The 13,211-nt window shown below is 47.2% G+C and overlaps 1 protein-coding gene across 1 annotated transcript in view; it reads right to left on the bottom strand.

Moving 5' to 3' along the window:
* Positions 1–13,211, bottom strand: part of PCNX2 (pecanex 2) — a 1,017,260-nt gene that overhangs the window by 910,528 nt on the left and 93,521 nt on the right. Inside the window, exon 2 of the mRNA XM_030194986.1 lies at positions 11,952–12,157. Within this exon, the coding sequence (XP_030050846.1) occupies positions 11,952–12,157 (206 nt within the window). The remainder of the gene's footprint in view (positions 1–11,951; positions 12,158–13,211) is intronic.

Below are 13,211 nucleotides of genomic sequence, written 5' to 3'. Positions count from 1 at the left end.
AGATCACAGGCGCTGGCCCAGGTCTGGGAGGCCTTTGGTATTGTCCACATTTGTACGTCTGCATACCATCCGCAGACGAATGGACTTGTAGAAAGATTTAATAAGACCCTGAAGACACTGCTTAGGAAGGGACTGGGCCCTCGCTTGGAGCACTGGGATCAGTTACTACCGTTTGTTCTGTATGTAACAAGGGAGTGTGTACAGGCCTCCCTTGGAGTGTCCCCTTTTGAGTTGTTCTTTGGTAGAGCACCCAGGGGGGTCTTGGATATAGTGAGGGAGCGGTGGGTACCCCCTGAGCTGGAAGATAACACCGTAGTATCCTATCTGCAGGATTTAAAGGGGCGCTTGAGGAGGTTGGGGGTCTACTCTAGAGGCAAACTGCAGGCTGCACAGCAATACCAGAAAGCTTCCTATGATAAAAAAACCCGGGAAAGGGAAGTGGGGATAGGGGATAAGGTGCTGATTATGGTCGCCGACAATCCGCACAAATTTAGTGGTAATTGGAGAGGCCCCATGACGGTAGTCCGGCGGTTGGGGCCTGTCACTTATGAGGTGAGGAATGCGAGGGGAAAAAAACAAACTTATCATATCAATTTGATTAAACCTTGGCATATCAGAGAGGTGGGGTGGGCCACGGCGGAGGATTTAGTGGAGGAGGACCTAGGGCTCCAGATATCCGAGATGTGTTCTGAGGGGGAGTTGCAAGTAGGGGAGGCGTTAGAGGGGCACCAAAAGGAGCAAATAAGGGCTCTTTTGGGTGAATTTGAGGATGTGCTGACTCCGTACCCAGGGGAAACACAGCTGATTAGGCATGATATTCCTACCAAGGAAGGGAAGGTGGTCAGGCAGAAGCCCTATAGATTGTCTCCCATAAAACAGCGGGAGGTGGATAGGCAAGTAGGGGAAATGTTGAGGTTTGGGGTGATTGAGGAATCCCACAGCCCCTGGGCAAGCCCGGTTGTGCTGGTGCCCAAGGCGGACGGAACGTGGCGTTTTTGTATTGATTTCCGCCAAGTTAATGCCCTCTCTACCCCGGATGCGTATCCGATGCCACGGATAGAGGAATTACTGGATAGACTAGGGTCAGCCCGGTTTTTGTCTACGCTGGACCTGACAAAGGGCTATTGGCAGATTCCGCTCTCTGCTGAAGCCAGGCCGAAAACAGCATTTTGTACGCCTCTCGGCCTGTTTCAGTTCAAGCGGATGCCCTTTGGCTTGAATTCCGCTGCGGCGTCCTGCCAGCGCCTGTTGGATCAGGTGCTGAGACCGCATCAAGCTTATGCGGCCGCATATCTTGATGATGTCATCATTCATAGCCAGGACTGGCGGTCACATTTGCTTCAGGTGGGGAAGGTATTGAAGGCTTTCCGGGAAGCAGGGCTCACCCTTAACCCCCAGAAATGTTATTTCGCTCAGAGGGAGGTGAAGTATTTGGGCTATAAAGTGGGGAATGGACAGATAAGACCATTGCAGGGCAAGGTTGAAAGCATTCAACTGTTTCCCCGTCCTGAGTCCAAGAAGCAAATGAGGGGATTTTTGGGACTAGTGGGGTATTATAGAAGGTTCATTCCTCACTTTGCTACTTTGGCAGTTCCCTTGACCGAAATGTTGAGAAAAGATAAGCCCAATCGGTTAAGGTGGGGGGACGCAGAGCAGGGGGCTTTTGTAGCTCTGCGGCAAGCACTCTGTGAGGAACCAGTACTTAGGGCCGTGGATTTTGACAAGGAATTTATCCTGCACACGGATGCATCGGGCACCGGGTTGGGGGCAGTGCTATCGCAGGTTTACGGGGAGGAAGAGCACCCGGTGCTATATTTGAGCAGAAAGTTGCTCCCGCATGAAACCAAGTATGCAACCATTGAGAGAGAATGTCTGGCAGTAAAATGGGCTATACAGAAATGTCAGTTTTATCTGGAGGGGAGGCCATTCAAGCTGTTTACTGACCATGCCCCTTTAAAGTGGTTAGCGCAGATGAAGGATAGCAATGCTAGACTGACGAGGTGGTATCTGGCATTGCAACCCTTTCAATATCACATTGAGCATAGGGCAGGGAAGTTGCTGCCCCATGTAGATGTTCTGAGCAGGATTGCTAGCCCGGAAGGAGAGAGTAGGAGGAAGCGGGCTAGCAATCACTTAAGGGGGGGGGTATGTGAGGAATGGGTAGATACTCAGAAGGGGAAAGGGAGAAGGGGGGCCCTCCTTCCAGATAGGAAGCTCAAGAAGAGAGAGGGTGACTACAGAGACTACAAGTCCCAGAAGCCTGAGTTAAGCAGGAAACAGGAGGGGGAGGACTTTCCTTCCCAGAGAGGCAGGGGGGAGGAGGCTGATTGGGAAATGAAGTCTGAGGAGGGGAATGAGGCGCACCTGCTGGGGGAGGGAGGGAACGAGCAGATGGACTGGCAAGCAGGAGAAGAAGGGGAGGAACCGGAGGAGATGGACTTGACAGCTTTTGCTCGCAGCAGGAGGGGGGCTAAAGAAAAGTAAGTCCTGGGGAAAAACTGTATGAATTCCAGACCTGAGTGGGTGGTTGTCAGGAAGCAGTGCTGACAAATGAGGGAGGTGGGTCCCTAGGGTTAGCAAGTAGAAATTGCTAGCCCAAGGAGTGGATTCATATAGTAGAGGGAAAGCTTTGAACTGAAGAACATTTGAACTGGCGAGGGGAACTTTGAATTAGAATGCTCAAAGGGGGGGGGGGGGGGGGGGGTAGGGAAATAGATTGAAGGTGCCTGTGCCCGGAACAGGACTAGTAGAGAAGCATTTGGCTTCATCCCCTGGGCTGGAGAGGAGTCAGGGAGTAAGTAACTTTGTGACTTATCTAAAACTGAGAATACTGGGTCTGCTCAAAGTAGAGGCAGTCCTCTTCCTAAAGGAAAGCCCAGGGGACAGAACTGAAATATCCGGTCCGGTAGGCCGGCCGGCCTGGAGCTGATTGGCTGGCGGCCGGCTAGGGTGAACTTAGCAGACGAAGCATGATCTGTGGTGGAATACTGACAAGCAGGAGCTTGCAGCAATAGGAGGAGGAGGAGGATTAGCCCCAATTGGGCGGGCGAAGAAGGACAGCACGGAGAGGTGTTCAAGTGAGAGCGGACAGCACGGAGGGGTGCTAGCTGACATCAGTTAACGGAGCAAGCCGAGGATTTACAATATAAAATGGACGACCTCGAAAATCGGGGTCGTCGACAAAACCTGAGATTTCGTGGGGTACCGGAGAGCAGCGGCGGAGAGGACGTCCCGGTTGTCATACGCACCTTGTGCGAACAAATTCTGGGTGAGACCTGTGCATCTGCCGAAATGATGATCGAGCGAGCGCACCGCTCTCTGGGCAAAGCAGTGGGAAATCGGCCGCGAGACATAGTGGTGCGCTTCGCGTCATACACCTTCAAGGACCGAATCTGGCAACGGGCTCGCCAAAACAACACATTGGAATACAAAGATTCGCGAGTAACTGTCTTCCAGGACTTATCGTTATATACTTTGGCCCAGAGAAGGGCAATGAAGCCAGTCCTGGAGATTCTGCAGAAGGAGAAGGTTGCATACCGCTGGAGTTTCCCTTTTGCGGTATGCTTTGAACTAAAAGGTAAACAGCTCCGGTTTCGCCGGGTAGCGGATGCATGGAAGAGCCTTCATGAAGCGGGTCTGACTAGTGTGGCGACCCCACCAACGGAGATGGCATCGTCCACGAAAGCAAAACTACAGAAATGGAAGAGAGTTGGGCAGAAGGCTCCTAAGTAATGTGACTGAGGTGTTTAGCACGAGTCTGCTATAAAACTCAGTTCGAATGCTTTGGGACATGCTCTTCAGTTTGGACGCTGGTTTATGCTCAGATGGTAACATAATTTGATATGATGGATGGGTAGTGGGTGAATTGATAGAATTTGCTAAATGTATATTAAAGTTGGGGTGTGGGACTGTTGCGGGGGAGGGGTGAAGGGTGGCTTTTCGGGTCTGTAGCTTGCTTTCTCTGTAATCCCATTCAGTGACAGCTGACACTGACTGGTGGGTTGATGACAGGGGGGGAGGAAGTGGAGGGTGGAGGGCAGGGAGGGGGGAGGGTTTCAAGGGGTTCTCTATTGGAGGGGGAGCGGAGGGAGGGGACAAGGAAGAGATCAGAGGTGGGAGCGGGACAGAAGATATAGGGTGCAAGGGGTAGGTCCGATGCTGGTTACGGGAAACATAGTTGCCGGGACTGGTGAATTAATGCAACATACTCAGGATACAAGTACTAGCCACAATAGATGATGAGTATGGACTTAAAAGTATTATCATATAATGTGAAGGGCCTAAATATGCCTCAAAAGCGGCAAAAGCTATATAAAGAGTTGCAGCAGCTCCAGCCGCACGTGGTTCTCTTGCAAGAGACACACCTCAACCGCAAGTATGAAAGGCTTCTGTCCTGCTCAGGTTACCCTGGGGTCTATTGTGCTTCCATGGCAGCTTCAAAAACATGTGGAGTGGCGATCATGATACACTCATCAGTGGGGGCGCAGGTATTACAAGTTAAGAAAGACCCGGGAGGGCGTTTTATCTTTATGCATGTTCAAATTCAGCAGGTGGACTTGACGATAGCTTCTGTGTATGCTCCCAATAGTGGGCAGGTAGAGTTTTTTGCTAAGGTAAAGAACTCATTGGCAGGGTTTGTAAAGGGTTCTCTAATACTTGGGGGTGACTTTAATGCAATTATGAATCCCATCTTGGATCGTTCTGGAAATGCCAAATCTGAAGGGGGGAAAAAAGAGACATTAGCTCTTGAATCTTTGGTACATTCCTTGGGAACCTTGGACATATGGAGACTGACACATATGGAGGAGAGGGACTATACATTTCATTCGGGTGTTCATGATTCATATTCGCGTATAGACTATATATTTGTGGATGTTGCGTTGGCAGAAAGGGGGCCGACCGCGGGGTTGGGTAGTGCGACTATTTCCGATCATGCTCCAGTGTGGGTATCCTTGCCAAGTATACGGGCCGAAAGCAAAGATAGGAGATGGGCCTTGAACACTAGCCTATTGCAGGAGCCAAAGGTGGGGGTAGGCTATCGAGAAATGTTGAAGGAGTACTTGGAGCTTAATATAGACTCTGTGCCCTCGCAAGCCGTAGTATGGGACGCCATGAAGGCGGTATCAAGGGGTTATTTTTTAAAAATCGCCAGTAAGCGTTCTAAAGTGCGTAGGTTACAAATAGCACGCTGTCTGGAGCGTATACAACAACTGGAGGGGCAGCATAAGGCGCAGAGGTCCCCTCAGGTTTTACAACAGCTGCGAGAAGAGCGGACGATGCTGGACTCTATATATTCGGAACAACTTGGTTGGGTGCAGGATAGGCGCAGGGTGGGAGCCTATGAATTCTCTAATAAGGCAGGCCGTCTTCTTGCTATTAAGCTACGTAGACAAAAGGTGGATCGTACGGTAAAGCAAGTGCGTGATGATAGAGGCACAATGTTATCAACATCAGTGCAGATCCGTAAATGCTTTATGGAATATTATAAAAAATTATATGCTCAGGAGATTGCCCCTTCTTTGGAATCTATTGACTCATATTTGGCAGATGGTGAGCTTTCCTCCCTCGCTCAAGGGCACCGGGAACTGTTAGATGAGCCAGTCACTCCAATTGAGGTGCAAGAGGCTATTAAAGGTTTGCCATCTGGCAAATCTCCAGGGTTGGATGGACTCCCTAACGAATTTTATAAAAAGTTTGCCCCTGATTTGGCGCCATTACTTGCTGACCTCTTCAACCAAGTGGGAGGTGGGGAGAATTTACCCCCATCTATGATGGAGGCCTGGATCGCGGTGCTGCCTAAACCAGAGAAAGACCTAGCCGAGTGTGGCTCTTATAGGCCCATCTCGGTGTTGAATGCAGATGTCAAAATACTGGCAAAGGTGCTGGCGAATAGACTTGCGCCCGTGCTGCCGACGCTCATTCACCCAGACCAGGTGGGATTCGTGGCTCATCGTAAAGCTATGGATAATATTCGGCGTACATTAGACCTAATGTTTTTGGCAAAAAGAAGTCGGAAGCCCTTGTGCCTTCTTAGCTTGGACGCTGAGAAGGCTTTCGACAGAGTCCATTGGCCATTCATGTATAAAGTGTTGGAGGTAATGGGGTTTGGGGATCAGTTTAGGAGGTGGATCCAGGCATTTTACGATGCTCCTAAGGCATGTATACGAGTCAATGGGAGTAACTCAGAGTTGTTTATGTTACATAGGGGGACTAGGCAGGGATGCCCCTTGTCACTGCTCTTGTTTGCCCTAGTCATGGAGCCATTTGCTTCAAAGATGAGGCTGGAACCGGGCATCTCAGGGGTTCGAATAGCTGATACCTTGCACAAGTTGGCCCTTTTTGCAGACGACATCCTGCTTTACGTTTCTCGTCCGTTGACTACTTTCCCTATTCTTATGCGTCTTATAGAAGAATATGCTGCTGTGTCGGGGTTTAAAGTCAACATGACAAAGTCCGAAGCCCTTAATGTTACACTCTTGGCGGAGGAAGTGGATTCCCTGAAAGCAACGTTTTCCTTTAGATGGGCTACTAAGAGGATTAAATATTTAGGGGTAAATATAACCTCGGACCTCTCTGAGTTATTTGTGGCTAACTACAAGGGGTTGGGTAATACCATAAAGGCAGACCTGGAAAGATGGGGGGCACAAGAGTTTTCCTGGTTTGGTAGGATAGCCGTAGTTAAAATGAATGTGCTGCCCAGGCTGTTATATTTATTTCAAGCGCTGCCTGTGTTAATGCCCAGACGATTTCTTGCCTCTTTACAAGACTCTATAGTGCGATTCGTCTGGGCAGGCAAGCGACCACGCTTGGCGCGTCAGCTTCTTTACCAAAGTAGGAAAAAGGGAGGGCTGGGGGTTCCAAATCTCAATTGGTACTACAGGGCTGCTCAGGGGAAGGCCGCTATCGAATGGTTTCATGAATATCCTGACAGACAATGGATATCTTTGGAGCAGCACTCACTGGGGTCCAGGCCGCTGGGGGCGCTCATATGGTTGCCTGGGGCCTTTCGGGCTCTGGGACAGGAAGTGTGTCCGTCCATATGTGTCACTTTCCATTATTGGGACAGTCTATTTCCTGGGGGACATTGTGTCTTGACTCAGATGGCACCCATAGCATTTAATCCTCTGTTTCTGCCTGGGAGTATCATGGGGCCTTTTACTAGGTGGTACAGTGAGGGATTGAGAACTTGGGGTCAATTAATTGAAAATGATTCCATGCTATCGTTCACGACCTTGCAGCAGAGATACTCTGTTGTGGAGGGGGATAGCTTTGCATATCGTCAGGTCCACCATTTCCTCAACACAAAGGCTGTAAGGCAAGTACTACAGAGAGAGCGGTTGAATTTGGAGGAGATATGTAGTAAAGGTGTAGTTTCACGGGGTCTGATTGGATACCTGTATCGAAATATTATAGCACAGGCTCCTGGTTATACCCTGCATAGGATGAAATGGGAAAAGGAGCTGGGAGTGACCCTGGGGGGGACCGAGTGGGAGAGAATAGAGCGAGCGGCGGCAGGAGTGTCTACGCACGTGCCACTCAAAGAAAACGCAGTGAAGGTACTGTTTAGGTGGTACCTCACACCGGACCGTATCCAACGAATATTCCCTAGCACCTCGGGGTTGTGTTGGAGAGGATGCGGTCAGAGGGGAACTATGGGACACGTGTGGTGGAGCTGTGTAAAAATTCGTGCATTTTGGAAATCAGTTCATGGAAGGCTGCAGAAGTGGGTGGGTTGTGAGATCCCTTGGTCTGTTGGGTTATTTTTGTTCACTGCTAAGCCGCCAGGATTAAAACCGCCTCAACAAATAATGGTACAGCAGGCAGTGGGGGCTGCGAGGGTGGTTATAGCAGCCCACTGGAAGCAGGCAGGGGTTCCTTCACTAACTAAGTGGATTGCTAAGCTGAGATATATCTGTGAGATGGAGAGGTTGCTGGCTGAACGGAAACAACAGATGAATAGATGGCAATCCATTTGGGACAACTTTTCTAAAGAGTTTGTATCTAGTGTCAGGACTAGGCACTGAAAGAATAAATAGTATGGTTATGGGGGGGGGGGGGGGTATCTGGAAGGAAGGGGGTGGGGGTTTATGGGTTTTAGTACTGAAAAGAAAATGTTAATAAAAGTTTGAAGTATACAGAGCTTCTTATATGACATTGTTACTTTGTTTGCTGGTTTGTCTGTTACATTGACTAAAATGACCTGGTCAGGTGGTGAGATTGTATAACCTATTTGTATTATGTAAAGATGGTTTTTGGTTGTGTTTGATTACCAATGTTCAATAAAGACTTCTATAAATTAAAAAAAAGAATTCAATGAGATTCATTTGGCACAATTTCCCTTTGGTAAAACCATGTTGTCTCGGATCTTGCAACTTATTTGCTTCCAGGAAATTCACTATCCTTTCCTTCAGCATGGCTTCCATTACTTTTCCAATAATCGAAGTGAGGCTTACCAGCCTGTAGTTTCCAGCTTCTTCCCTATCACCACTTTTGTGAAGAGGGACCACCTCCGCCGTTCTCCAATCCCACGGAACCTGTCCCGTCTCCAAGGATTTATTAAACAAATCTTTAAGAGGACCCGCCAGAACCTCTCTGAGCTCCCTCAATATCCTGGGGTGGATCCCATCCGGTCCCACTGCTTTGTCCACCTTTAGATTTTTAAGTTGTTCATACGCACTCTCTTCCGTGAACAGTGCTATATCTACTCCATTCTCACATGTACTTTTGACAGTCCATCGCGGTCCAGCTCCAGGATTTTCATCTGTGAAAACAGAACAAAAGTATCTATTTAGCAAATTAGCTTTTTCTTCATCATTATCTATATATCAGTTCTCAGCATCTCTCAGTCTCACAATTCCCTTTTTAGTCTTCCTCCTTTCACTAATATACCTGAAGAAAGTTTTGTCACCCCTCCTTACATTTCTAGCCATTTGTTCTTCCGCTTGCGCTTTCGCCAGACGTATCTCTCTCTTGGCTTCTTTCAGTTTCCTCCGGTATTCCTCCCCTTGTTCCTCTTCTTGAGTCTTTCTGTATTTCAGGAACGCCAACTCTTTAGCCTTTATTTTCTCAGCCACTTGTTTGGAGAACCATATTGGTTTCCTTTTTCTCTTGCTTTTATTTACTCTCTTTACATAAAGGTTTGTGGCCCTATTTATAGCTTCTTTCAGCTTGGACCACTATCCTTCCACTTCTCGTTCATCCTCCCATCCCATCAGCTCCTTCCTCAGGTATTCCCCCATTTTACTAAAGTCAGCACGCTTGAAATCCAGGACTTTGATATTTGAGTGGCCGCCCTCCACTTCAGCAGTCATATCAAACCAAACCGTTTGATGGTCACTGCCGCCCAGGTGGGCACCCACTCGGACATTTGACATACTATCCCCATTTGTGAGCACCAGATCAGATCCAGCATCGCTCCCTCCCTCGTGGGTTCCGTCACCATTTATCTGAGCAGAGCACTTTGAAAAGCATCCACGATCTCTCTACTTTTTTCCTGATTCCGCAGACGGAACTTTCCAATCTACATCTGGCAGATTGAAATCTCCCAGCAACAGCACCTCTCTCTTCTTTCCCAACATTTGGATATCTGTGACCAGATCTTTATCTAGATCCTCCAATTGTGTCGGAGGTCTGTAGACAACACCCATGTGTAAAGAGGTTTTATCATCTCTTTTTAAGGTGATCCATATCGCTTCTTCCTTTCCCCAGGTCCCTGACATTTCAGTTGCCTCGATATCATTTCTCACATACAGCGCTACTCCTTCACCTTTTTGGCCCTCTCTATCCTTCCTAAATAGATTATAGCCCAGTATGATTGCATCCCATTCATGGGAACCATTTAGCCATGTCTCCGTGATTGCAACAATGTCTAAGTCTGCCTCCAACATCAGGGCTTGAAGGTCATGAACTTTATTGCTTAGACTGCAAGCATTTGTGGTCATCGCTTTCCATGTACATTTTCTGGTATATGTTTTAACATTTGTGATTTGGTGTTGTTTTTTGTCTTTGGGTACCTTCATATATTTTTGTTTCACCTCCATTGCTTGTTCTTCCGCGTCAGTTCTATTATGAGGAACATCACAGTGCTGTAATGGAGCAAAAGAATTCTGTAGGGGCAACACTTGTGAGGGTGGATGCCTCTGTGTCACATAACGAAGTCTGCCTGAGCCTACGGTGAACCATCTATTCTTAGGTGGTTTTATCCTATAAGGTAGTGGTATGAATTTGGGTTGATTCTGTGCATTATGATGTTGTGCAGTCTTAGACGTTGCTTTAAGTGCATCTAATTCCTGCTTTACTTTACTAAGCTCCTGTTTTAAACTAGTGAGCTGATGACAGATAGGACAAGCCTTAAAGTTCAAGATGATTGGCCTTGAAACTAAAGCACCACAATTATTACAGAGAATAAAAGTCATCCTGATTTGTTGGAATGGGTATGAACAGGTATGCTATGATGGGGTTTAATTGTGTGCAAGATTAATTTTGCTCCTTAGCAATCTGAGATAGTTGTAATTAGGGTGGAGTTAATTTGTGATAAGTAGTTATTCAGAAAAGCTATTTAGGAAGTGTCCATCTTGGGGTGGGTGGGCTTAAACTGTGGAATGTGTTTGCTGTAAAACCTATCTCTAGGACTGTCTATGGACTATACCTGTCTACCTATCTCTAGGACTATTCTACACAGCTGTTTGGGACAAGGGGAAGACAAGGTTAAGTCAAGGGGAAGACAAGGTTAAGAAATGCACCAGAAATGTGCAGAAACCACAGCTGTAGGGTAGGGAAAGCCAGCACAATTTTTATCTGTTTGTTTCCTTCAGGCAGCAGACAGCAAAGAGCTGCAGGTTGCTCAGGAGCTCCACAGAAAACAGAAATAACCACACCTAAGTGTTTAAAATGTCTGCTGAAAACCAGGTGGTTGGGAGAGGGGAACAGCTCAGCACACAAGTAAAAGAAAGAGATTTCTAATACTTCCTGGCAGTTTTGAAATCTGAAACAAACACAATGATGAAGACAATTATTACATCACTGGCCTCTACATCTAAGCAATGCAAAGAGTTCTTTGACCAGGAAAGAAACAATAATTATATACATACAATCATCACTGATCTCTCATCATCCAGGCTCTTTTTAGCATCAGCTGGGGGGGGGGGGGGGGGGGGCGTTACACACACAGCAAAAGAGCTAGGAGCTTTTTGGACCAGGAACAGATTTCTGCGCAGCCCGTACGTTGCTCACAGATGAACCCCACTGTGTTGTGACAAGCCCTCCCTTTTATTTTCATGTCCAGCTTTGGAAAGTTACAGAATGTACATGAGGATGCAGTCACATGCTTCCAGCCCAAGTAAACAAACCACTGGCCAGGTGGCTCATCTCCTGAGCTTCGAGCATATCCTGTTTCCCTCCTGCACAAACTGAATTGGTTAGAGACATGCCTTATCTTCCACATTCCACACGGAAAGTTACTTTCGGTCAAAAGACAAGATTTCAGAGTGTATTATCGGACAAAAACAGGGTTGAAAAGCAATCCTTTAAGATGACACTTAAACAAAGAATGAAACAGAATTACCTCTAATCAACAATACATACCCCAAGTGCACTGGTCGTACAAGACAGGGTTGAAAAACAATCTTTAAAATTCTATTCCATTACAGGAGTGTTGGCAGAAACTGAAATAATGTATTTCAAAAATCTTTTGTAGTGAAGCATATTGCAGCCTGCTGGTTTGTATAACTGCAAACAGTTGACAGATCCTTAACACCTTGGAAATCCATTTCTCTAGGAATTGCTGATAACACTAATTAACTGTAATGTTTTCATAATGGCTAACTTGCTTTCCTAGTAGTGCCTTAGATGCAATATGCATTAGTATTATTATGATATTGCCATTCATATGTGCCAGTAAACCGGTTGTTCAGATGTACAGTGTTATTTATACATGTCATGAAGTTTCTTACCCAAGGTTTATCCGATGAATTTTATTTTCCCTGTCGTCATCCTTCTCTGTAATTTGCTTTCCATTCTTTCTCATGACTCTTTTGTGAATTACTTCCCCTTTATCAAACATCACATGTAAATGATAATTTATCAGCTTTATGGCAGTGAAGAGCACAGTCACAGAACTGCAGTAGATGAAAAGTGTGACTGTATTTGGAGGTAAACCCTAGAGAAAGGAACAGAAGTCATTTTACTTCACTCATGTACAACATTATACATTGAGAGCTTTAGGGAGGTATTTTATTTTATTTGTTGCATTTGTATCCCACATTTTCCCACCTCTTTGCAGGCTCAATGTGGCTTACCTGGTACCTTAATCAGCGTTGACCGATTCCGGTGTGAACAAATACAAGGTGTGAGTAATATCAAGGTGATATTATGGTAGAGTGAGATACATGTATGGTAAAGACAGTTGGGGAGAACATCGTTAGGGAAAGGAAGAGTTAGTATATGTCTGTTACGATCTTTGGTTACATTGTGTTGCAAATGTCCAGGTTTTTTATGTTGGGTCAGTGGGGTACAGTCCCCATATAAGAAAGTTTTTTCTGTATTACTCAGATGATCAGGGATGATCTTTCAAATTTGTTTTACCGCATCACTGGATAAATTAGAGGAGATAGTCAACCAGTAATTAAATTGGACAATGTAGAATGTAATCCGTTGGGTTGGTCGTGAGCCCTTGGGCCCTGGCCGAGGCCAGCAGGGCGCCGACCCAGGCCAAGGGGAGACCGACCCACCACCGCACACCCCAGCTACACAATACCCCCTAAGCTACCCCTCCCCACAGTGCCTCAGGAAGAAGGGAAATAGTCATACAGGCGGGCCTCGCGGCCGAACCGGAACCCACGCAGACAGAGCCACTTGTGCGAGCCTCACGGCTGAACTGGAACCCAATCACACACAGGGAGGGGTGAAAGAACCCAGAGGGCCCCAAGATACCAGACACGCGCTGAACACCAGCACTAGGGCAGAGGGGGAAACAAAGGACCAGAGCGGGTCACGCCCACGCAGGGGACTAGCGCAGGACAGGGGAACTAACACAGCAACCCCCCCCCCACCAGGTAGGAGCCCCAGGCAGAAGCCAGAGGAACCAAACACAAAAGGAAGGCAGAAAGCCTTTGCCTCAAACCCACTGTAGACAGAGGCACACAGAACAAAAAGGGTTAAGCTTGTAGAGCCAGCAGAGAGAGAGTGCCATAAATCAACAAACAATCAGAGAG

Source organism: Microcaecilia unicolor, chromosome 3 (genome assembly GCF_901765095.1).
Source record: "Microcaecilia unicolor chromosome 3, aMicUni1.1, whole genome shotgun sequence".
Taxonomy (NCBI): Eukaryota; Metazoa; Chordata; class Amphibia; order Gymnophiona; family Siphonopidae; genus Microcaecilia; species Microcaecilia unicolor.
This window is presented reverse-complemented; position numbering and strand designations above follow the sequence as displayed.